At 34.1% G+C, this 25,888-nt stretch overlaps 1 protein-coding gene across 5 annotated transcripts in view; it reads right to left on the bottom strand.

Moving 5' to 3' along the window:
• The window catches only part of STXBP5L (syntaxin binding protein 5 like), a 465,182-nt gene that overhangs the window by 131,203 nt on the left and 308,091 nt on the right, over positions 1–25,888 (bottom strand). For 3 of the 5 annotated variants that reach the window (XM_023214416.3, XM_023214418.3, XM_031935154.1), the window contains exons 18-20: positions 24,325–24,450; positions 3,562–3,713; positions 1,154–1,225 (exon numbers count right to left, since the gene is read on the bottom strand). In XM_023214416.3, the coding sequence (XP_023070184.1) occupies positions 1,154–1,225; positions 3,562–3,713; positions 24,325–24,450 (350 nt within the window). The remainder of the gene's footprint in view (positions 1–1,153; positions 1,226–3,561; positions 3,714–24,324; positions 24,451–25,888) is intronic. The other 2 variants (XM_023214419.3, XM_031935155.1) reach the window with 1 other exon arrangement.

Below are 25,888 nucleotides of genomic sequence, written 5' to 3'. Positions count from 1 at the left end.
TTTAGGAGCAGCAGAAGCCAACATAGACACCAATATTCTCACACATGGCAACAGGAACAGAGAGAGTAGGAAGGATTCCTAAAAGGGGGTGCTCTGCTAGAGTAGAAAACTAGAGAATATTTATGAGCAAAAATTACTCAACTTCTGGACACTCCCAAGAACATTTTGAGGATTTCACAGAGACTGACTTATGTAAGCTAAGGGCATAAACCAGTAAAGTTTTAGGTTATATTACTGATAAGATTCCATTAGTATCTATGAACTGGTGAGGTCTGAAGAAATTTAGGTTACAAACAACATATGTGTGCGAGTGTGTGTATAAAATGTATATGTTACACAACTATAAGGCCATTTATTTTACATATTATAAAGCAGCCTGCTTTTTAACAGAATATATTAACATATGATAAACTTTTTTTATGTCAATAAATATTTACCCATAACATCACTAGTGTCATCTGTAGTTCCAGTCACACACACTCTCACTCTTCATCCTTTCTATACCAGTTTTTATAATTGCTTACTCTAGACAACTTCGGATCTGTGTTTGCTACCATGGTAAATGTTGATCTTACTTACTCATTTACTTTTTACCTTAATTAACCTACTTTATAATGTTTGGGTGCCTTAAATCACCATAGAAATACGTGTTTGCATATTTTAATAAAAATCATCAGAAATCAGGAATACTTCGTTATCTACAAGGAATATAATTATTTAAAAGCAGCAAATGGTTAGTCCCTGGTTATGGTAGTACTATAAAATGGCCAAAGCATAAGGCTGCCAAAATAAGAAAGCATTGACTTATTACTTATACTGGTATCAGTAATAAGTTTTATTATTTACAGAGCATAATAACTCTTCCTTCTCAAAATAAAAGACAGTGACTCTTGGAATAGCAGGACATGGTCTGCATGGTTTGAAATAAACACAAAAACAATGGGTATGATTGAATGGGTACAGGACAATAATGGATTGAAATATTTCTATAAAAATTTTAATGAAAATTATCAGGTTGCACACCATAACAAAACAAAAATTTGCATGCATGCTGAATGTGTTCTAAGAAACACATTACTGAGCACTGATGTATGGATTTAACTCAAGTATTATGACTTAAAAAGGCTATTTGCCTAACCTTTATATAACTTACTCTGATAGGAAGTACGGATCCGTTTCGTTAAATCAGGATAAAAGTTAGACAGGCCACGCATGCAAAAGTTGTCTTTGGAACATGCCAGAACACCAGCATCAGCAGCAGGCAGAAGAAAGAGAAAAAAAGTCTAAAGTGAAAGGAAGTGATATCATACCAGAATCTAGAACAGCCAAGATGAAGAAATTGCAGCAAGATTAGGTAATTAAATTAGAGAGGAGATATTAATAAAATAAATCAATTATAAAGTAAGAGGTGATAGATGAATGATGAGAATGTGGTAATAATTTTAATCTTTATTTAAATATTTAATATAAAAATATTTATAAATATTTATATCTTATTTAAATGTCTTATAAAAGTAGATGGCATATTTTCCTTACATGTTTTTACAAAATACCATTATTTGGCTTGTAACTAATATGTGTAAATTATTTCATTAACATAAAAATGATTGTCTTTAATCTTCCACAATTAAAAAGAAAGCTAAACATTTCAGTCTTTAATATTTCATTGTTATAATATAAAGTGAGTTCTCATTGTGTTATCTTGTACACTAAACACAAACTGAGTTTATAACTTCACAGATTTTCCCGATTTTAAAGTCATCAATGTTCTAAGCTCTAGTAGTAACTGTTAAGGTTCAAGCAGTTTAATTTAAATTAAATAACAATTGCATTACCTTTGTCAAAATATATACTTTTCTGCGCCACTGTGTATATCCAGCAAGTGATTTAGATGTTGTCATAGGATTCACAGCTTTTCTGATTATATTGGTGCTTTTAGCATTGCAAACTGAACACCTGAAATATGGTTATTATGACTGAGGAACTAAATTTTTAATTATAAATAGCCTACTGCCCCCAACACCTTTCTACCCTAGAGTCCATCAACTTCAAACTTCTCTTTCCCAATCATGAGGAAACCTTATGCTATGTGAATGTACAATTGCTTTTTATTTTGTCTTCCTTTCAAAATCTGGTAGTGATAGAGGCAAAATCTCTAGAATTTGAAATTTCTAGCTCTCCTAAAATATTGCTAAAATTTGAGATTCCTCACTAAAAACCCTTGGTTTCTGAAAGAGAAATTTTGTGCCCCTCAAAAGGGTCTAAACTGGTAATTTGGAAATGATTGAGTTTTGCAAAAGAAAGGATAACAAGAAGAGTTTCAGTATAACAATTTTCATTAGTCCAAAAAGGAAATTCATTTATTATCAAATTGGATGTTTAATTTGACATGCCTGCTATTTGGAAAATAACACCTACCATCATATACCCTTTTTATTTTTTATTATAAAATATTTTCCTATGGTTATATTTAGTAATGTAATCAATATTCAATAGATTATTTTAAATAATATATGTAGAAATTTTATTTTACCTATTTAAAAATTTAAAAAGTTATTATTATTATTATTATTATTATTATTATTATTATTATTATTATTATTAATTTTAGAGATGGGGTCACACTCTGTTACCTAGACTGGTCTTGAATTCCTGGCCTCAAGAAATCCTCTCACCTCAGGCTCCCAAAGTACTGGAATTACAGGCATGAGCCACTGTATCTGGCCCGAAGTAGAAGATTTTAAAGGATTGTCTAAAATAACACTTAATATTATAGAAGCATTTTCATCTCAACCTTTTGGCCTAATTTTTTTTTTTTACCAACTGGACTGTCAATGGACAGAAAATATGCAAAACTTTGGCAGTGTTTACAAAGCCAACTATTTAGATATATACTAAAATTTCAGTAAAACTTTGGATAATTGGCATATCAAAGTTTGGCATTAAATCCTAATTAACCTTAAGTTTTTTTTCTTTTATAGTTAAATACATCAATTTGTTGATCCTGCCAAAAAAAATGCCATCTGTCATAGTACTTTAAAAATTTTAATGAAAAATGTTTACTGAATCATGAAAATACCTCCAGGAAGGTCATCATCCAACAAGGAAAGGTGTCAGTGACACTATGGAATTAATTTAAAAAATTAAAAGTAGTGAATGACCTAAAATTATCTTTTTAAAGGGGCCAGATATTTTAGAAGTCAACCTGTTTAACACAACCATTGCAAGCAGTTTTTTCAACTACAGAGCCCTAATTTTTGTAGCATTTTTACATTTAATAGCTTCTTATTTTCTGTTATTTTTTAGGAATTAAACCTAAGAAATTTGAGATGCTTCCTAACTTCAACAGGAAATTAAAGTTTAAACTTACACACCCCTAACCCTGTCAAAGATTCTCACAATGCTTCTGCCCAATTTATTTTGCTTATGTGATTTTGTAAATTATGTTGATTTTATTTTGCCATGCATTAGAACAGTATCACAGAAGAAAGACAAGAAATCTAAAAGTAAGAACACAGATGAATAAATCAAGTTCATAACTCATCTTGTTTTATCTCCTACCTGCAATGAACTGTTTGTTTTTTCGAGGAGACCGTGGTTGTCTCTGGTATAAGTCACTTGATCTATATAGGTCAATGGTCCCCATGCTTAACAGTACTGTCTTCTGTATAAAATCCACCACAGCCAACCCATTGCAGTTCCCAAATGCAACTCTAAGAGAGAGAGAGAAAAAAAAAAAATGCAACTAGAATGTATCACAACAAGCATGATTATTTTTATCTTCAAATTGATCATAGGATTATTGAAAAGTAATGTCTTAAGGTTGGGGAAGTTGGGCAGTGATTTGTGTAAAGTCAAGAAGGATGCCTTGCCTTTCTGACGGATAAACTGCCTTCATATAATAGGCATACAATTTACTCCAAAAAAAGGATGATTGGCAATTATATTTTGCCAGCAGTTTTATCATGTAAGTTATGATTACCCAATCCGCTCTTTAACTATACCTTATGTTTTCACAGAAGAATCACACAAAACCTTTTTGCTATGCAAGGGGGAGACAGGTCAAGAAATGTCACTAGCTAAAGATGCTTACATATATAATTAGATGCCTTTTTCAAATAAAATTGTAATTACTAGACTCCAAATTATCTTTTGAAAGAGAGAAAAATAAAAATTAACTTCATATATCAAAGGCATTGACACTATGTTAGAAATGAGGAGATACAAAAAGTTAAATTTTCTTACTTTTGTGCTCTTTATTTTGTGCCCCTTTCAAAAGATAAAGACGATTTGATTAATTACTTAACTAAATCTCCTGAGAAATTTAAAAAAGACAGCTCTTCTAAGTAGGCATTTTGATTGTCTTAACCATTAGGCATACATTAACTCTCATTTTTCTCCATTTACAATATGCCCTCTAGCTGAACAATTCTGTCTGTACTTTTTGCTTTGTAAACTAAATAAACACTAGTTATATGAATGTTGTTTGCTTGTTTTATATACATTCCATGTTGTATTATTATTTAGACTGAATCATGTTTACAAACCATCTGCTTACTCTTAAAATGGTTCTTTTCACTACATCACACAAGTTAAAACACAACAACAACACTTCTACCCATAGTAGATGTTTTACTAATTCACATAGAGCTCTACATCTTCCAGTAAGACAAACTTTGGAAAGTTAAAAAAAGTATTGTTATACTGGTCAGATCTGGGTTTAATTCTCATCTCTATCACTTATAGGATATGTGACTTTGAGAAAAATTAATGAATCTTGCTTGGCCTTAGCTTCTTTATAGTGATAATTACACTTCGACATTTATCTGGTTCACAGAGCTTTTATGAGTATCAAGTCAGAAAATTATTTTTAAAGTATGTTGAAATTTTTCCATGCAAAAAGAATTGATCTTAATATTATAAGTAAATGCAATATTATACATGTTACCTGTTATAACAAGTTAGTATCTTTAAACTTTTTATGTTAAAATATAGCAAATTACTTCTGCTTACAGGCATGATAGAGTTTCTAAATACAATAATGACTGAAAAAATGTAGGCAACTAGGATGCATGACATTCTATATACCATAAATAATTATTTTTGTATTGGAATTAAAAATAAAAATACTGAGAAGTTATAGCTTAGGGCTGGAGAAGTCAAGCAGTAGTTGTCAGAAAGTCGGTAAAGAGACTAGATTTAACCTCCTATTTTAAATTACTAGAAAATTGGACAAAAATGTATTAAACAAGTTTTCACATATTGGTCAACAGGCAACATAGAATAAGATGAGAGAAGGATAGCAACCAAGGTAATACATTTCACAAATATTCTGTGTTAGTGACTGAAGATAGTTCCCAGGCTTGGGTACAGGAAACTAGAACTCAAAGAGAGGTTGATGGTCTCATCTAGTTGAGGAGGTGGAGATGAAAGACTGAGGCTGCAAAAATAGCTAGAACTAATAAGGCAAAATAAACTGCATAGAGAGAGAATACCAGAGATTTGCAGACAGATATCCTTGAGACTTTGGCTGTGTACTAATCTGTGCATCCATGTGTAGAAGCTACTCAGGGCCTATAAAAGAGCCACCAAAAAGATAAGACAGAACAATTCCCAGAGCTCACAAAAGGCTAAGAATATTTTATGTTACTACCAACGAAACTGCAGAGATCTCCTAAAACATGGAACATCAGATCTAGGAGCATCACTTCAGTAGTGAGACAAATTAACTACAGATTCCAAGTAACTTAATTTTGTTCCACGAAAAAATTGAACACTACTGAAAAAAAGGCAAAAATACCACCAAAAACGTAAAATTCACAATATCCAGTATATAAAAGGTAGCAGGCATATAAAGAATTGGGAAAATATGATAACCAGAGGAAAAAATAACTCAATAGAAACATATCCAGAAATGAAAGCGATGATAAAACTAGCAGATGAAAAATATTGAACGTGCCTTTAAAAGAATATTACAGATAATCAAGAAGGTTGAGGAAAACATGAACGTGACCAAGGAAGGAATGGAAGACATAAAAAAGCCTCAGAGAGATAACTGTATATGAAATTTAAACATTATCCGCACATTAGACATTACACTAGAAAAGAATAGAGAATGCTATCCTCTGAATGTTTGTGTTTTCCCAAAATTAATATGTTAAAACTTAACCCCCAAGGTGATTGTATTAAGAGGTGGGAACTTTGGACGGTGACTAAGTCATGAAAATGGAGCTCTCATGGATAAAATTAGGGCCCTTATGAAAGAGGCCCTAGAGAGCTGAATCACCACTTCCATTATGTGATGATGAATTTAGAAGGTACTATCTATAAGGAACAGGTTCTCACCAGACATCAGATCTACTGGTGCCTTGATATTAGACTTCTCAGCCTTCAGAACTGTGAGAAATAAATTTCTGTTGTTTATAAGCTACCCAATTTATAGTATTTTTGTTTACAACATCCCAGACTAAATGAACCTGAAGAAATAATAGAAATTAGCTAAAATGAAATGAGATTTTTAAAACTTTAAAAAACAAAACTCCATAATTGGAGTTTCATAAAAGAAGAACAACAGAAAACATATCTGAAAAAATGATAGCCAATTTAGATAAATGATAGACAAAATTTGAAGACAGTAATAAGCCTGCAGATAATAGAAACTTAAAGATCCCAAGCAGAATAAGAATGAAGAAAAATAAAAAGTCATCATAATCATATTGCTGAAGACAACTAATAATGAAAAGAAAATGTTAAAAGCTGGCAGATAAAAAAGCATATTTCTTACATGTAAAAATTAAAATGATGAAATCATTTTAAAAAATTAAATGAAACTATACAAACCAAAAGATAATGGAGTGGCATCTTTACAGTAAGAAATAAAAATAATGTCAACCTAAAATTGTATACCCAGCAAATACATCTTTCAGGTGGTGGAAAAAGAATTTTTGCAAAAAAACAAAAGCTGAAGGAATTCGTCACTCACATAAATGGATTACAAAAATAATAAGGGAAGTCTTAGAAAAAAAATGATTCCAGATGGAAATATGGATCTGCACTATATAATGAAGAGCAACAAAAATGTTAAATATGAAAAGTAATATTAAAGACTTTTCTCATTTCTTTAAAGGATAATTGACTAAAGCAAAATCAATAACAATGTATTGTGGGGTTTATAACACATGGAAGTAAATTTATGACAATAATGCAAAAAACAGGAGGATAAATAGAAGCATGCTGTTGTAAAGTTATTAAAAATATGAAAAATGGTATCATTCCATTTATTTAACTACTTATTTGATAATTCAAAGATACATATTATAAGCCTGAGAGCAAACAAACAAAAAAAAAACTAGAAGTATACCTAATAAATCAATAATGAAGATAAAATAGAATCATTAAAAGATATGCAATCTTTCCCTGAGAAGAAGGCAGAGAAAAAGAAGCAAAAAAAAAAAAAAATAGGGTGGGGGGCAGGGGACAAACAGAAAAACAAATTGGAAAATGTTTGGCTTAAACCCAGTCACGTAGATAAGCATATTAATGTAAATGATTGAAATACTCTAATTATGGGCAGAGATTGCCTGAGTGGATAAAAAGTAAGACCCAACTATATGGTGCCCACAACAAATCCACTTTAAATATAAACCGAAAGGATGGAAAACATTTACAATGAAAACACTAATTTAAAAAAGGCTGAAACGACTATACTAATATAGACAAAGTATATTTCAGAACAAGGAAATTTTGAGAGACATATAGGGAGAATGATTAAGGAATCAGTTTATTAAGAAGATACAGCAATCCTAAATGTGGATTCATCTTATAATAAAGCTTTGAAATTCATGAAGGAAAACCAATAGAACTGAAAGGGAAAATAGACAAATCCACAATTAAGGTGGAGTACACAAACATTCCTCTTTTAATAACTGACAGAATAATTAGAGAAAACAAATCAGTAAGGATACAGAAGTTGTGAGCGACACTATGAACCTCCTTCACAGAACTAAAATTTATGGAACTCTTGAATCAACATTCATAGTGGCATTGCAATTATGAAATACATAGGAATAAATTTAACAGCAAATGTGGAAAATCTGTACATTAAAAATTATAACTATTGTTGAGAGAAATTAAAGAAGACTTAAATAAATTGAAAGATGTACCTTGCTTAATGGTTAGTGAAGTCGCCAAATTGATCTACAAATTCACAGCAATTTCAAACAAAATCCCAGCAGACTTCTTTTTTACTTAAGAAACTTAAAACATGATTGTAAAAAATATAGAAAAATATAATAGACCTAGAACAGCCCAAATTGTTCTGAAAAATAAGGAAGTTTGAGGATACAGACTATATAATCTTAAGACTTCATTAAAAGTATTGGAATCAAGACAGGTTGGTATTGGTGACCTAGATATCTAGACAGACCTAGATATTGGTGGAACAGATGAGTACCTGGGAATAAACTCACACATACATGGTCAAATAATAATTGACAAAAGTGCTAAGAAACATATATAGTCTTCAACAAATGATGATGAAGCAATTGTGAATTCATAAGTAAATAATTGACTGCTCTCTTACCTTGGGTTATAAGTCAGGGCTTTTACCTACTTTCACTGGGGCTTCAGACTACTGCTCTGCATCCTGCTCCTACTGTGACCTGACAGGCCTCTGATGCACCCTGTTTTCACTGGACCCATGTTACTGCTATGTTACATGCTATTACTATGCCTCATCACTCCTGGGACCAAGTCATTATGGCATGCCCCAAAAATGACACAGGTTCTTACTCTATGGGCAATCCGTGTATGCCCAGGCCTCAGAGATTGGTGTCAATGCCAAAGAAAAAAATGCACCTGTGCCCCAGGCACCACCTCATTTCCATGTGCCTCTGACCACAGAGCCCTGGCTTCATGGCTGCTTTGAGCACCTGCACCCAGAACCAGCACTGCTGACAGTGCACCAGTGCCCAGGATCCCAACACCACCACAGCTGCATGTGTGCCAGCACATCAGACTTGGTGCCAAGAGAAATCACTTTGGCTAGAACTTCCCTATGTGAGATAAAAGTTGAATAGGAGAAACTCAGTAGCTTTCAATACAGAGGACCTTAACAGCCTTAACCACTATAGTTACTACAGACATCTGGAGCTTTGGCTTCTGCCATGGATACCTGCAATATTTACCAACACTGACTTCAACTGATTAAAGTGCACTGAGATCATATCACTGTGTCTTTCTTAAAACAGGAGATGTTGCACCCCACCCAGCTTGTGCTCTTGTAGCCATTCACAGCTGAAAGTATTTCACCACTGTATCTACTTCAAAAAGACCAGATCAGGTGACTTGCTGCCTCAAATATACAAACATCAAAGCAAGTTCACTTAAAACACAAAAAAGTAGGGAATGATAACACTGGCAAAGGAACACGATAGCTATCCAGGAACTCATCTCAACAAAATGGAGATCTTTAGTTATCTGAAAAATGATTCAAAATAATTATTTTTGAAATTCAAAACAATTATTTTTAATTCTTTCAAGGAATTTCAAGCTCAGCAAGACACAAAAGTAAAGAGACAACTCAAGAAACAAAGGAAAACAATACATGAATAAAATTTAAAGTTCAACAAAAAGATAGAAATAACAAAAAAGAACCAAATAGAAACTCTGAAGCTAAAAAAATAATGAATGAAAGAAAAAAATGCAATAGAGAGCTCTAATAGCCAACTTGATCATGCAGAAGAAAGAATTTGAAAACTTGAAGACAGATCTTTTGAAATTATACTATCAGAGTAGAAAAAATAGATAAGCATAGAAAAGAGGAAAGAAACCCTATAGAACACTGAAAATAACAAAAAACAGAAAAGAAACTCCATGGAACACTATCAAGAGAACCAATAGTCACATTATGGGAGATTCAGAGGAACAGAGAGAAAGGGACAGAAAGTGCATTTAAAGAAATAATGGTTGAAAACTTTGATAACCTTGAAAGAAATACACATATTCAGATTTATGAGGTTCAAAGGTTCCCAAACAGATTCAATCCAAAAGACAGCTTCACACAGACACATAATAATCAAACTGCCAAACATAAAAAAAAAAAATGAAAGCAGTAAGAGAATAGTAACTTGTTACATAGAAGGGAATATTCATAGTGCTAACAGAAGACTTCTCAGCAGAAACCATACAGCATCAGAGAATGGGATGATTTATTCAAAGTGCAAAAAGAAAAAAAAAACCTGCCAGCCAACAATACTGTATCTAGCAAAATTGTTCTTCCGAAATGAAGGAGAGATACTTTCACAGACAAACAAAAGCAATGATGAAGTTCATCACTACTACACTTGTCTTACAAGAAATGCTAAGGGGATCTAATTATGCTAAAATGGAAGGGTGTTAATTAGTAACATGAAATCATATAAAAACATAAAATATACTTGTAAATGTAAATTTATAGTTAAATTCACAATATTGTAGTACTGAAATGATGGTGTATAAAACAACTTTAAGTACATTATAAAGGTTAAAAGACAAAAGTATTACAAATAACTATAGGTATAATATTTTGTTATTTTGTTAATAAACTCACAATGTAATATATATATATAAATATAGAATGTGTGCTGGAGGAGAGGGACAGGCAAAACGGTAGAGAGTTTAAATGAAATTGAAGTTGAGTTGTTGTTATTTCTAAATAGACTGTTATTAAGTATAAGATGTTCCACATAAGCCTCATGGTAGCTGCAAAACACAAACATAGTAGATATATGTGAGATAAAGAGAAAAGAATCAAAGCATATCACTACAGAAAATCAACAAAGCACAAAGGAACACAGCAAGAGAGAAAGAAAGGACAAAGAATCCATTAAAAATAACCAGAAAATAAAAATGGCATGGTAAATTTGTACCTACTAATCATTACTTTAAATGTAAATGGCTTAAATTCTCCAAACAAAAGGAAGAGTGGTTGAATGGATTAAAAAATTAAGATCCAACTATATACTGCCTACAAGAGACTAACTATAGCCTTACACATAGGCTGAAAGTGAAGGGATGAAAATGAATTTCTATAAAAATCGAAGCTGAAATAGAGCAGAGGTAGCTTAATTATATCAGAAAAGAATAGACTTTAAGTTAAAAACTGTCATAAGAGACAAAGAGGATCATTATATAATGATAAAGAAGTCAATCCATCAAGAAGATATAACAACTATGAATACATATGTGTCCAATATGAGAACACCTAAATATATAAAGCAAATATTAACAGAACTGAAGGGAGATACAAACAGCAATTCAATAAAAGTAGGGCATTTCAACACTCTCACTTTCAACAATAGATACACTATCTAGACCTGAACTATATGTTAGTGCAGATGGATCTAACGGACACATACAGAACATTCCATTCAACAGCAGAAGAATACACATTCTTCTCCAGCACATGTGAGACATTCTTCAAAACAGATAACATGTTAGACCAAGTCTTAGCTGATTGAAATCATATCAAGTACCCTTCCTGATCACAATAGTATAAAACTAGAAATCAATAACAGGAAGAAAATTTTAAAATGCACAAATATCTCCTGCTCCACCATAGTAAGATGTGCTTGCTTCCCCTTCACCTTCCACCATGATTGTAAGTTTCCTGAGGCCTCCCAGCTATGCTTCCGGCACAGCCTGCAGAACTGTGAGTAAATTAAACCTCTTTTCTTTATAAATTACCCAATCTCAGATATTTCCTTATAGTACTGTGAGAATGGACTTATACAGTTTTAATTAATGCAGTAAAAGGATTTGACTGAATTCACAAGCCATTCATGATAAAAAGATTTCTCAGAAGAATCCAAAGGCAAGAAATATAAAAGAATAAATTGATAAGCTACTTCAAAATTATAACCTCTATACATCCTTCAAAATTGTATCTCATATTATATCAAAAAGTGTTCAATGTTTACGTTTTTTCTTAGCTCTGTATACTGATAGGGGCTAGAAGCAATGACAACAGCAGAAATGAGCATCTATTGTACACAGATACTGTTTTCTAAATAACATTCTCCAATAAAAGAAGACTAAGATAGCTGATTCCAGGGGTAGACTAAAGAATATATAAGATACAAATGGAACATCACATTGTACTGGAAAATAACAAACTGCTGAAAAATGATGGGAACATATCAAAAGGACATAGAAGCCATTTTGATGGGGCTCCATATGGTCAAATCTGGAAGAATTAGAGCATCACAGGCACAAATGATAGTAACAGATCTTAACTCAGTGAATAAAATGCAAATCCATGATTTCATACTTATATAGTAAACAAGTAAATAAATGTTTATCTAGGATAGGGAGTCATGCTCTTTTAATAGTACAATCTAACTTAGAAATATAGAAGGGATAACAGAGAATAACCAACGGATGCTAAAAGTAATGGGTGAAAGTTTGATGAGTAAGAAGTTTACAAACTTTCAAGTATCTCCCCATAAACTATTATCTATGAAGGGAAACAGCAACTTTATAGTGGAGAAACCTGGTAGATACCACCTTAACAAGAAATCAAAATTAGTACCACTAAATTTAGGACAATCCATAATCATGTACCTTCTGATAAGATAAACTTAGACGACATTACCTTGTTTCTGTGGTATTCCTGCCAAAATGCTTAATTCACTCTCATTATGAGGAAATATCAGACAAACTCAGCTGAGGTACACTTAACAATATAATTGGCTGTACTCTAAAAATATGAAGTTTAAAAACTAAATGCTGGGCCAGGCACAGTAGTTCATGCCTGTAATCTCAGCACTCTGGGAGGCCTAGGTGGGCGGATCACATGAGATCAGGAGTTCAAGGCCAGCCTGGTCAACGTGGCAAAACACCATCTCTACTAAAAATACAAAAATTAGCTGGGTGTGGTGGTGCATCCCGGTAATCCTAGCTACTCAGGAGGCTGAGGCAGGAGAATTGCTTGAACCCAGGAGGCGAAATCTGCAGTTAGCTGAGATCGTGCCACTGTACTCCAGCCTGGGCAACAGAGCAAGACTCCATCTAAAAAAAATGCGGAAGAACTGCCCCCAATTAAAGGAGATTAAGAAAAAATGGAAACTAAAAGCAATGCAAGATCCTGGATTTGATTCTCTTCTGGGAATAGACAATATAAATGACATTACTGGGACATATCTAGAAACTTAATATGGTATGTGAAGTAGAAAATAGTCCTGAATCAATGTTGAATTTCTTTATTATAATAAATACACTATGCTTATGATGTAAAAAAAAGTTCTTCTTCTTAGGAAACATACACTGAAAGAGTAAGACCAATTTTCAGTTCTTAAATTTGTTATATTATTTTTCCAAGTTCAGAGCAAAACCCTTAGTCACTCATATTTTATCAAAAGTCCAATATCACAACATATCCAAAGGGGAACAAGACTGGATTTCAGAGGTTCTTACAAGAATTCTATTCCAGCAAAACATTCTTAAACTGAAATGTGAGATATGCAATTTACCTCTAAAACATAAACTCAAATGGCAAGTAATACAACTTAAGCTCTAAGGATCTCACAGGCTAATATAAACAAACTGGCTCAATTAATCCTAAATAATAATGTACAACAGGTCACACTGCAATTGGTAGACCATTCTCCATCAGCCCTTCACTGTACTGCACAGTCCTTTTAGTGAAGACATTTACAGTTAAGTATGTTTGTATAAAGAGACATCCCAGTATAGTAAAGCTTAGGGGCATCTCCCTACTTTGAGACATTTCAGGGTAGTAGAGATTAAAAAAAAAAAAAAAAACCTCTCCTTTTCCCCAGAGAATATTTGCTTATGTTCCAGAGTAAAGATAAATGGGCAGTTCACCAGCAGACCTATGGAAGATGTGAGTTTTTAAAACTTGGAGTTCCTCTTTTATTATGCACCCAGGTGCACATGCAAGTACCATCTGCCATTCACCGTGTTCCCCTCTGGGCTCAGGGAACTGATGCAAGATCTTGCACTAAGCTGCTGTGTTTGCTGTCACTAATAAACTGTCTGTGTTCTGACCAAGAGGACTATTTTCTGTCTATATATATATATATATAAAATACTGTCACAGACAAATTTACTATTTTCCAAGAGGGAAACAACTTAGACCCTTCACAGTTTCTGACTTAACATTTGCCCCTTGATATGTTCTTCAAAAGAGTAAACAATTAATAGTGAATGGAATAGTAAGGTTACTGAGTTAACTAAAGCTGACGACATTAATCCTTGAAAATTATTTTCCTGGTTAGAGTTAGGCCAACCAGGATTTTGAATATCAAGTGGTTTCCAAATATTTCTTATAATAATCATGATTGTCTTATGCTTTTTTCCTCCCTTAATGTCTAACATCCAGATACTTAAATGCTGCTACATAGGCATTGCCATACAACTAATACTGTGTTCTATAAAGAGACGGAGGCCCTCATGGTCAGTCAGTTTGGGGGCTGAGTTTGACCAAAAGGGTGAAATTGAGAAATTATAACAAGAAGAATGATAAAGACCTGGCGTAATTCAGATGAACATACTACTAAATGATAATGACATAAATAATACAGAAAATGTCTTCCATATATGTGTGACAAATTGAACAGCTAAAGCCTTTTGGAAAACCTAGAAATAAATAAGTTTAGTTGACGATTCATAGAGCTGCCCAAAAGCAAATACCCTGACTGGTCTTTTGGCTGGTTGCTAACTCATTAGCATCTCACAATAAAAAAAAATAGAAAATTCATTGTTTAGAAAGTGGCCGTGGTTTTTCTCTCTCTGCTTTTCTCTTTTTATTATATATAAATGCTTTGTTTGCATTCATTAGATGAAATCAATTGATTATTGGTTTAATGTGTATTCAAGTAAATAATATGGTAATCATTAATATATATCTTTCAGTTATTCTTTTTTTAAATTATACTTTAAGTTCTGGGATACATGTACAGAACGTGCAGGTTTGTTAAACAGGTATACATGTGCCATGGGGGTTTGCTGCACCCATCAACCCATTATCTACATTAGGTACTTCTCCTAATGCTATCTCTCCCCTAGTACCCCACCCCCAACAGGCCCACTGTGTGATGTTCCCCTCCCTGTGTCCGTGTGTTCTCATTGTTTAGCTCCTGCTTATGAGTGGGAACATGTGGTGTTTGGTTTTCTGTTCCTGTGTTAGTTTGCTGAGAACGGTTTCCAGCTTCATCCATGTCCCTGCAAAGGATATGAACTCATACCTTTTCATGGCTGCATAGTATTCCATGTGTATATGTGCCATATTTTCTTTATCCAGTCTATCATTAGTGGGCATTTCGGTTGGTTCCAATTCTTTGCTATTGTGAACAGTGCTGCAATAAACATATGTGTGCATGTGTCTTTATACTAGAACGATTTATAATCCTTTGGGTATATATCCAGTAATGGGATTACTGGGTCAAATAATATTTCTGGTTTGAGATCCTTGAGGAATCACCACATTGTCTTACACAATGGTTGAACTAATTTATACTGCCACCAACAGTATAAAAGCATTCCTATTTCTCCACATCTTCTCCAGCATCTATTGTTTCCTGACTTTTTAATAATCACAATTTGTGATTCTAAAATCACAAAGATAATATCTCATTGTGATTTTAATTTGCACTTCTTTAATGACCAGTGATGATGAGCTTTGAGCTTTTTTTCATACATTTGTTGGCTGCATAAATGTCTTCTTTTGAGAAGTGTCTGTTCATATCCTTTGCCTACTTTTTGATGGGGTTGTTTTTTTCTTGTAAATTTGTTTAAGTTCCTTGTAGATTCTAGATATTAGACTTTTGTCAGATGGATAGATTGCAAAAATTTTCACCCATTGTGTAGGTTGCCTGTTCACTCTGATGGATAGTTTTCTTTTGCTGTGCAGAAGCTTCAGTTTAATTAGATCCCATTTGTCAATTTTGGCTTTTGTTACCATTGCTTTTAATGTTTTAGTCATGAAGTCTTTGCCCATGCCTATGTCCCGAATGGTATTGCCTAGGTTTTCTTCCAGGGTTTTTTATAGTTTCAGGTCTTATGTTTAAGTCTTTAATCCATCTTGCTTTAATTTTTGTATAAGGTCTAAGGAAGGGGTCCAATTTCAGTTTTCTGCATATGGCTAGGCAGATTTCCCAACACCATTTATTAAATAGGGAATCCTTTCACCATTGCTTGTTTTTGTCAGGTTTGTCAAAGATCAGATGGTTGTAGATGTGTGGTGTCATTTCTGAGGACTCGGTTCTGTTCCATTGGTTGATATATCTGTTTTAGTACCGGTATCATGCTGTTTTGGTTAATGTAGTCTTGTAGTATAGTTTGAAGTCAGGTAGCATGATGCCTTCAGCTTTGTTCTTTTTGCTTAGAATTGTCTTAACTATACAGGCTCTCTTTTGGTTCCATATGAAATTTAAAGTAGTTTTTTCTAATTCTGTGAAGAAAGTCAACGTTAGCTTGACAGGGATAGCATTGAATCTATGAGCATGGAATGTTTTTCCATTTGTTTGTGTCCTCTCTTATTTCCTTGAGTAGTGATTTGTAGTTCTCCTTGAAGAGGTCCTTCACATCCCTTGTAAGTGGTACTCCTAGGTATTTTATTCTCTTTGCAGCAACTGAATGAGAGTTCACTCTGTTTGTCTGTTACTGTTGCATAGGAATGCTAGTGATTTTTTCACATTGATTTTGTATCCTGCCACTTTGTTGAAGTTGTTTATCAGCTTAAGGAGATTGGGGGCTGAGACGATGACATTTTCCAAATATACAATCGTGTAATCTGCAAATAGAGACAATTTGACTTCCTCCCTTCTTATTTGAATACCTTTATTTCTTTCTCTTGCCTGATAGCGCTGGACAGAATTTCCAGTATTATGTTGAACAGGAGTGGTGAGAGACCGCATCCTTATTTTGTGCCAGTTTTCAAAGAGAATGCTTCCAGCTTTAGCCTGTTGAGTATAATATTGGCTGTGAGTTTGTCATAAATAGCTCTTATTATTTTGAGATACGTTCCATCACTACCTAGTTTATTGAGAGTGTTTTAGCATGAGAGGGTGGTGAATTTTATCAAAGGTCTTTTCTACATCTATTGAGATAATCATGTGGTTGTTGTCATTGGTTCTATTTATGTGACGGATTACGCTTATTGATTTGTGTATGTTGAAGCAACCTTGCATTACAGGTATGAAGCTGACTTGATTGTGGTGGATAAGCTTTTTGATGTGCTGCTGGATTTGGTTTGCCAGTATTTTACTGAGGATTTTTGCATCGATGTTCATCAGGGATATTGGCCTGAAATTTTCTTTTTTTGTTGTGTCTCGCCAGGTTTTGGTATCAGGGTGATGCTGGCCACATACAATGAGTTAGGGAGGAGTCTCTCTTTTTCTGTTGTTTGGAATAGTTTCAGAAGAAATGGTACCAGCTCCTCTTTGTACCTCTGGTAGAATTTGGCTGTGAATCCATCTGCTCCTGGACATATTTTGGTTGGTAGGCTATTAATTACTGTCTCAATTTTAGAACTTGTTATTGGTCTGTTTAGGGATTCGACTTTTTCCTGGTTTAGTCTTGCGAGGGTATATGAGTCCAAGAATTTATCCATTTCTTCTAGACTTTCTAGTTTATTTGCATAGAGGTATTTATAGTATTCTCTGATAGTAGTTTCTATTTCAGTGGGATTAATGGTCATATCCCCTTTATCATTTTTTATCGTGTCTGTTTGATTCTTCTCTCTTTTCTTCTTTATTAGTCTGGCTAGTGGTCTATTTTGTTAATCTTTTCAAAAAACCAACTCCTGGATTCATTGATTATTCGAAGGGTTTTTCATGTCTTTATCTCTTTCATTGTTGCTCTGATTTTAGTTATTTCTTTTCTTCTGCTAGATTTTGAATATTTTTGCTCTTGCTTCTCTAGTTCATTTTATTGTGATGTTAGGGTGTCAATTTTAGATCTCTCGCACTTTCTCCTGTAGGCAGTTAGTGCTGTAAATGTCCCTCTAAACACTGCTTTAGCTGTGTCCCAGAGATTTTGGTACATTGTGTCTTTGTTCTCATTGGTTTCAAATAACTTATTTATTTCTGCGTTAATTTCATTACTTACCCAGTAGTCATGCAGGAAAAGGTTGTGCAGTTTCCATGCAGTTGTGTGGTTTTGAATGAGTTTCTCAATCCTGAGTTCTAATTTGATTGCACTGTGGTCTGAGAGACTGTTTATTATGATTTCCGTTCTTTTGCATTTGCTGAGGAGTGTTTTATTTCCAGTTATGTGGTCAATTTTAGAATAAGTGCATTGTGGTGCTGAGAAGAATGTATATTCTCTTGCTGTGGGGTGGAGAGTTCTGTAGATGTCTGTTAGGTCCACTTGTTCCAGAGCTGAGTTCAAGTCCAGAATATCCTTGTTAATTTTCTGTCTCGTTGATCTGTCTGATATTGACAGTGGGTTGTTAAAGTCTCCTACTATTATTGTGTGGGAGTCTAAGTTTCTTTGTCTGTCTCTAAGAACTTGCTTTATGAATCTGGGTGCTTCCGCATTGGGTGCATATATATATTAAGATAGTTAGCTCTTCTTGTTGCATTGATCCCTTTACTATTATGTAATGCCCTTGTTTGTCTTTTTTTGTTTGTCTTTTTTGATCTTTGGTTGTTTAAAGTCTGTTTTATCAGAGACTAGGATTGCAATCCTTTTTTTTCCTTTTTTTTCTTTCCATTTTCTTGGTAAACATTCCTCCATTCCTTTATTTTGAGCCTATGTGTGTCTTTGCACATACGATGGGTCTCCTGAATATAGCACACCAATGGGTCTCGACTCTTTATCCAATTTGCCAGTTTGTGTCTTTTAATTGGGGCATTTAGCCCATTTACATTTAAGGTTAATATTGTTATGTGTAAATTTGATCCTGTCATTATGATGCTAGTTGGTTATTCTGCCCGTTAGTTGATGCAGTTTCTTCTTAGTGTCAATGGTCTTTACAATTTGGTATATTTTTGCAGTGGCTAGTACCAGATTTTTCTTTCCAAAACTCCATGGGAGATTTATGGGACTTACTTTGGAGTTATTACCCTTTTTTTTTTCCTAATTCTTCCTTTAGAATGGGTATGTTTACTTTGTGCTGATCTCACCACTGTATTTTGGAAACATATAACTTGCTTGATTTCTTAAGCTCACAGTTAGAGGAGAATCTGCCTCAGCTTTCTTCAGGAGCTCTTGTAAAGCAGGCCTGGTGGGGACAAAATCTCTCAGTATTTGCTTGTCTGTAAAGGATTTTATTTCTCATTTGCTTATGAAGCTTAGTTTGGCTGGATATGAAATTCTGAGTTCAAAATTCTTTTCTTTAAGAGTGTTGAATATTGGCCCCTACTCTCTTCTGGCTTGTAAGGTTTCTGCCTAGAGATCCTCTGTTAGTCTGATGGGCTTTCCTTTGTGGGTAACCCAACATTTCTCTCTGGCTGCCCTTAACATGTTTTCCTTCATTTCAACCTTGATGAATCTGTTGATTGTGTGTCTTGTGGTTGCTTTCTCGAGGAGTATCTTTGTGATATTCTCTCTATTTCCTGAATTTGAATATTGCCTGTCTTGCTAGGTTGGGGAAGTTCTCCTGGATAATATCCTGAAGAGTGTTTTCCATCTTGCTTCCCTTCTTCCCATCACTTTCAGGTACACCAATCAAACATAGGTTTGGTCTTTTCACATAGTCCCATATTACTTGGAGGCATTATTCATTCCTTTTCATTCTTTTTGCTCTAATCCTGTCTTCACACTTTATTTCATTAAGTTGATCTTCAATCTCTGATATCCTTTCTTCTGCTTGATTTATTTGGCTATTTATACTTGTGTATGCTTCACATACTGTGTTTTTCAGCTCCATCAAGTTATTTATCTTCTTCTCTAAACTGGTTATTCTAGTTAGTGTTCCTTTAACCTTTTTTCAAGGTTCTTAGCTTCTTTGCATTGGGTTACAACATGTTCCTTTATTTTAGCTCAAAGGAGTTTGTTATTACCCGCCTTCTGAAGCCTACTTCTGTCAATTTGCCAAACTCATTCTCCACTCAGTTTTGTTCCACTGCTGGCGAGGAGTTGTGATCATTTGGAGGAGAAGAGGCTTTCTGGTTTTTGGAATTTTCATAGTTTTGCGCTGGTTTTTCCTCATGTTCGTGGATTTATCTACCACTGGTCTTTGATATTGGTGACCTTCAGATGGGGTTTTTGTGTGAATGTCCTTTTCGTTGATGTTGATGTTATTCCTTTCTGTTTGTTAGTTTTCCTTTAACGGTCAGGTCCCTCTGCTGCAGGTCTGCTGGAGTTTGCTGGGGGGTCCACTCCAGACCCTGTTGCCTGGGTATCACTAGTGGAGGCTGCAGAACAGCAAAGATTGCTGCCCGTTCCTTCCTTGGAAGCTTTGTCCCAGAGGGACAGCTGCCAGATGCCAGTTGGAGCTCTCCTGTACAAGGTGTCTGCCGACCCATGCGGGCTATATCTCCCAGTCAAGAGGCACGCGGGTCAAGGATTCACTTGAGGAGGCAGTCTGTCCCTTAATGGAGCTCAAACACTGTGCTGGGAGATCCACTTCTCTCTTCAGTGTCAGCAGGCAGGAAGGTTTAACTCTGCTGAAACTGCACCCACAGCCGCCCCTTCCCCCAGGTGCTCTGTCCCAGGGAGATGGGAGTTTTATGGGACTTACTTTGGAGCTATTACCCCTTTTTCGTTTCCTAATTCTTCCTTTCAGAATGGGTATGTTTACCTTGTGCTGATCCCACTATTGTATTCTGGAAACATATAACTTGTTTGATTTTATAAACTCACAGTTGGAGAAGAATCTGCCTTAGAATGAATCATTCCACGAGTCTCACCCATATATGATTCAGGCGACTTTTTTTTTTTTTTTTTTTTTTTTTTTTTTGAGATGGAGTTTCGTTCTGTCACCTAGGCTGGAGTGCTATGGTGCAATCTCAACTCACTGCTACCTCTCCCTCCTGGATTCAAGCGATTCTCAGTATCTCTATTAGCAGGGATTACAGGCACATGCCACCACACACAGCTAATTTTTACAATTTTAGTAGAGATGGGTATTCACCATGTTGGCCAGGCTGGTCTTGAACTCCTGACCTCAGGTGATCCACCTGCCCTGGCCTCCCAAAGTGCTGAGATTACAGGTGTGAGCCACTACATCCAGCCCAGATGATATTTTGATGAGACTTTAAACATGAAACTTTTGAGTTAATGCTAAAATGTTTTAAGACTTTTTGGAGCTATTAGAATCAAATAAATGTATTTTAAATATGAGAAGGACACAAATTTTGGGAAGCAGGTTCACAATGTTATGGTCTGAATTTTTGTGTTTCCCCAAATTCAGACCATCTAATCCCCAAGGTGATGGTACTAAGAGTTGGGGCCTTGGGAAGGTAATTACGTCTTTGGGAGGTCTCCACCATCATTAATGGAATTCATTTTCTCATAAAAGAAGTCTGAGGGAATTTGTTCACTCCTTCTACCAAGTGCAAACAAAGCTAGAAGGTGCTATCTTTGAAACAGAGATCAAAGCAGAGAGCTAGACACTTAATCTCCTGAGACCTTGATTTTGGACTTTCCAGTCTCCAGAACTGTGAGCAATAAATCCTGGTTGTTACAAATTACCCAATTGTAAGATATCTTTTTAAGCAGCCCAAATAGACTAAGACACCTCTCTTGTTTTTTCCTCAAAGACAAAGCTTCTAACATTTCACCATAGAGCATATTTGCTAAAATGTATCAGATTAAGAAAAATTCCTTCCATTTTAGTTATTAGTTTCTTTTGAAGTCATAAATGTATATTTAATTTTATCAGATGTTTCTGTTTTTTGCATTCCTGACCATCCTATAGTTTTTCTACTTTATTCGTTAATGTGATGAATTACACTGATTCATTTAAAATGTTTAAAAACCTTGAATTCCTGGTGTAAACCAAACTTGGTTATGATATGTTACCTTTTTAAATTGCTAGATTATCTATATTTTGGTTGGGATTTTAAAACTATGTTCATAAATGATATAGACTTACAACTTTCTCTTTTTGTAATGCCCTTTTCAAGTTTTTGCATCAAGTTTTGTTGGCCTCATAAAATGAGATGAACATGATTTCATCTTTAATAATTCTCAGGAACATTTAATGTAATACTTGTACAATTTCTTTCTTTAAAACTTGGTGGAATTTACTCTAGTAGCCACATGAACTAGGATTTTGGCAGTGGAGGCGCTCTATGAGATAGATGTCCAAGCTGTTATTTTCAAACAAGTGTAAGTTATTCAGAAGTTCTGTAACAACTTTCACCTCCACAGTTCCCTTATGAGGGAAATGTATTTTTTATCTGACCTATTCTAACAAACTTCAGCTTCTGAACCAGGTGATACATCTTTATAGTCTCTGAATTCTGAAGTCCCCTTGTCTTTACAGGTCAATCTCTAGAGAAGGGAACTCAGAAGATGGCTTGAGCTCAACTATCTTTCATGGTAATTACTTGAGCTAGAGAATAATCATACATTCTTACCATATCAAATAATGAAACAATAGGCTGTCCCACAGTCCATTCTTCCTCTCCCATCATCCATCAACTGTTGTTGCCAGCTTTCCCATCAAATAATATTCTAGTCAAGAAGCAAGCACTATCTTCACATATATCCTCCACACCCCCCTGAAGAAAACTCCAGGTACTCAAAGTTAAGACTTTTTTCCATGGACTCCTTACTGATGGTGTCAAGGCATTCTCTTGGAGCTTATAAGACTCAGCTTAGGAAGTACAGGAATAAAAGTGAAATATATAAGGTAATGTATTATTTGATAAAAGTTGATTCCAAATAAGCACAGAAAGAGGAACTATGCAGGAAATGGTATTGGCACAATTCTTACTCATCAGGAAAAATATAGTTTAATACTTATTTCATATCTTATACTTAAAAAATTCCAGATAGATTAAAGCTTTAACCATCTAAAAGAAACAAAAACCATATTAGAGAGAACATAATAAATTTTTTGTTTTTATTACATTTTTATTATTATCTTGAAGTGAGGAAGGACTTTTTAAATAAGACAGAAATTCAAAGCCATAAAAGATAACAAAAAAAAAGAATTGCAAAAAATTCTTTAAAGTAGAAACCATCTTAAACAAAGTCTTAAAGCAAACAAAAGCATGGAAGATCACTGCAAATTACACTATAGAGAAAGCTAACTTCCCTAATATGTAAACAGTTTTCACAAATTTCTATGAAGGCCAACAACTTTACAGACAAATGGACAAAGAATAGAAACAGAATGTCACAAAACAGGAAAAGATGTTCAATTTCACTTAAGATATAAGAAAATTTTACTTGATATTATAATAACACACTACTCTTTACTTAACAAACTAACCAGGATGGAAAGTTTGATTATACATTGTTGTAGGAAAGGTTGTAGGAAAGTAGACATTCTAAACATTGCTGTTGGGAGTATAGTTTGACACAACCTCTATGGAGGGCTACAACCTAGAAATAAGGATTAACTGAAATTAAATTAGACTTTAATGGGAATAAAACCCAACTTTCAAAGACCTGATGTCTGCTTGAATTATGTTGTTCTCACCCTTCAGTAGTTTTTTAACCTAGACTGCCAGAGGAAATGCAGATACTTTCTGGAGGAAAATATCATCTAGAACTTCAAATTATAATGTTCATTTCTCAATTTATAAAAAAACAGAAACAACTAAGAAAAAAACCATACAAACTGGCATACATGAACATAATATAATGTGACCCAAAACTAAGAAATGTAATAGACTGGATACCAAATATGGAAATATCAAACACATATTTAAAGTAACACATTTTAAAGTCATACATTCAGTATGTTTAAAGAAATAAAGAAAAGAGTGATAGTTTAGGAAGAGAACAGGATGTTTTAAAATAATCAAATGTAAGGTCTAGAACTGAAAAATAATACCATCAGATTAGACACAATTGAAGAGGGAGTTAGTGAACTCGAAAGGATAAGTCAAAAGAAAGTATCCAAAATGAAATATAAAGAGAAAAAAAAGACAGAATATAAAAACAAACAATAAAGTATAAGTGTAATAAAATCCTAACAATCTCCTACTAACATCAAAATTGGGAACACTATCACAGGTTTGACTTCAAGAAAGAACAAAAAAACCACAATGTGAATTTAAATTATTTTTCTTATATATTGTTTAATTTAATAAAAATCCAGGTGAGGGCTTCTTTTCATTTTTAGGACTTGAGCAGTGAACATCTAAAAAATCAAACATATTAGCTAAATAATACATATCAGGAAAAAGTTTAATTACTTACATTCCATATGCTGAGCTTACAGCAAGACTAGTAATCTGTTGTGGAGGTTCACCATCCACCCACACCAATTGAATAACAAGTTCTGCTTGATATCCTGGAGGCATTCGCACTGGCCGTGTCTTAACACTTTAAGAGCAAAAACAATCCTATTATACACAGTTTAAATAAACATGGTCAAACTTATCTTGAGAATTTACATAGAATCATGCTATAGAAGTATACGATACCAGGCATTGCAGGCAGCATGCAGATGGACGGTGCCTTCTAGCTTTCTCAAAATGCACTTAGTTATTTCTTTATGTGGCTTTTCAGTCAGTTAGGTTGACAACTTCAACTGGCCTTTATCACTTCAATTTTTTATTTTGAGAATATTATTTTAAGTTATTTTTATTATGTAATTATTTTTCTAATGTAATATATGTTACATATATACCAGTTATAAAGCATAACAATAAAACAAATGACCATTAACCTACCCTCCAGTATAAGAGTTCAATATATCTAGCATCTGAATTCTTATTTTCCTTTAAATCTAATATCCTTCTCTCATACTTCCCAACCAACCAATTATCAAATACTGTTGATGCTACTTTCAAAAAAGATATCCATGAGCTAAAATTTTATGATGACATTTCCTCTTTGTAGATTTTCCTCCCAGTAATATTTGCTCATATTTCCTTCTTTTTATGTACTTCAAAAGAAAAGTTTTGAGAGGACAATCAATGATTACAAAAGGATAGCATCTGCTAATTGTATGAATTTTGCTTTAAAATCTTATCTCTAAATTTTCCATAAGCATATTTGTAAGAAATGGGAAAACTAGCTGTCTAAAGTTTTTTGAGTGGCAAATGTAGATATGCAGCTCAAAGAAATTGCCTACTTGGGCTTAACTCTCCAGTCGGCTAATACTTGAAATATTTGGTTTGATGGTATAGAAGCAGTAAGTAGTAATTTATACTCTACTACTAAAAATCATAAAAACAATAAAATATTACTATGGGCTTGTTAACTTTAGGTTTTATTGAACATGATGCAAATCTTTGTTTAGTTTATTAATAAATAACAGTTTTAAAAAAGAAAGATTATGCAATATACTAGCAATCATGAGAGAAATTCTTTTTTCTAATATAGAACTCTTGTAGTAGATAGTAAACCTGGTTTTCTTTTTGGTTCCAAGAAAGCTAAATAAATTACATAAACATACTTTTAAAAATTATCATTATTATTTTTTTGGAGACAGGGTCTTACTGTCACCCAGGCTGGAGTGCAGTGGCAGGACCACAGCTCACTGCAACCTTAAACTCCTGGACTAAAGTGATTCTCCTGCCTCAGCCTCCCTAGTAGCTGGGACTACAGGCATGTACTATCACACCCAGCTAATTTTTAAACTTTTTGTAGATACAAGGTCTTGCTATGTTGCCCAGGCTGGTCTCGAACTCCTAGCATCAAGCATTCCTCCTACCTCAGCCTCCCAAAGTGTTGGGAATACAGGCGTGAGCCATCACACCCCATAAACATACTTTTTCAATTGGAAAGTACCAAGCAAGTGGCCAAGTTTCACTCC

The sequence above is a fragment of the Piliocolobus tephrosceles genome, chromosome 2, assembly GCF_002776525.5.
Source record: "Piliocolobus tephrosceles isolate RC106 chromosome 2, ASM277652v3, whole genome shotgun sequence".
Classification (NCBI taxonomy): domain Eukaryota; kingdom Metazoa; phylum Chordata; class Mammalia; order Primates; family Cercopithecidae; genus Piliocolobus; species Piliocolobus tephrosceles.
The sequence above is the reverse complement of the archived record's forward strand: the minus strand, read 5'-3'. Positions and strand labels throughout refer to the sequence as shown.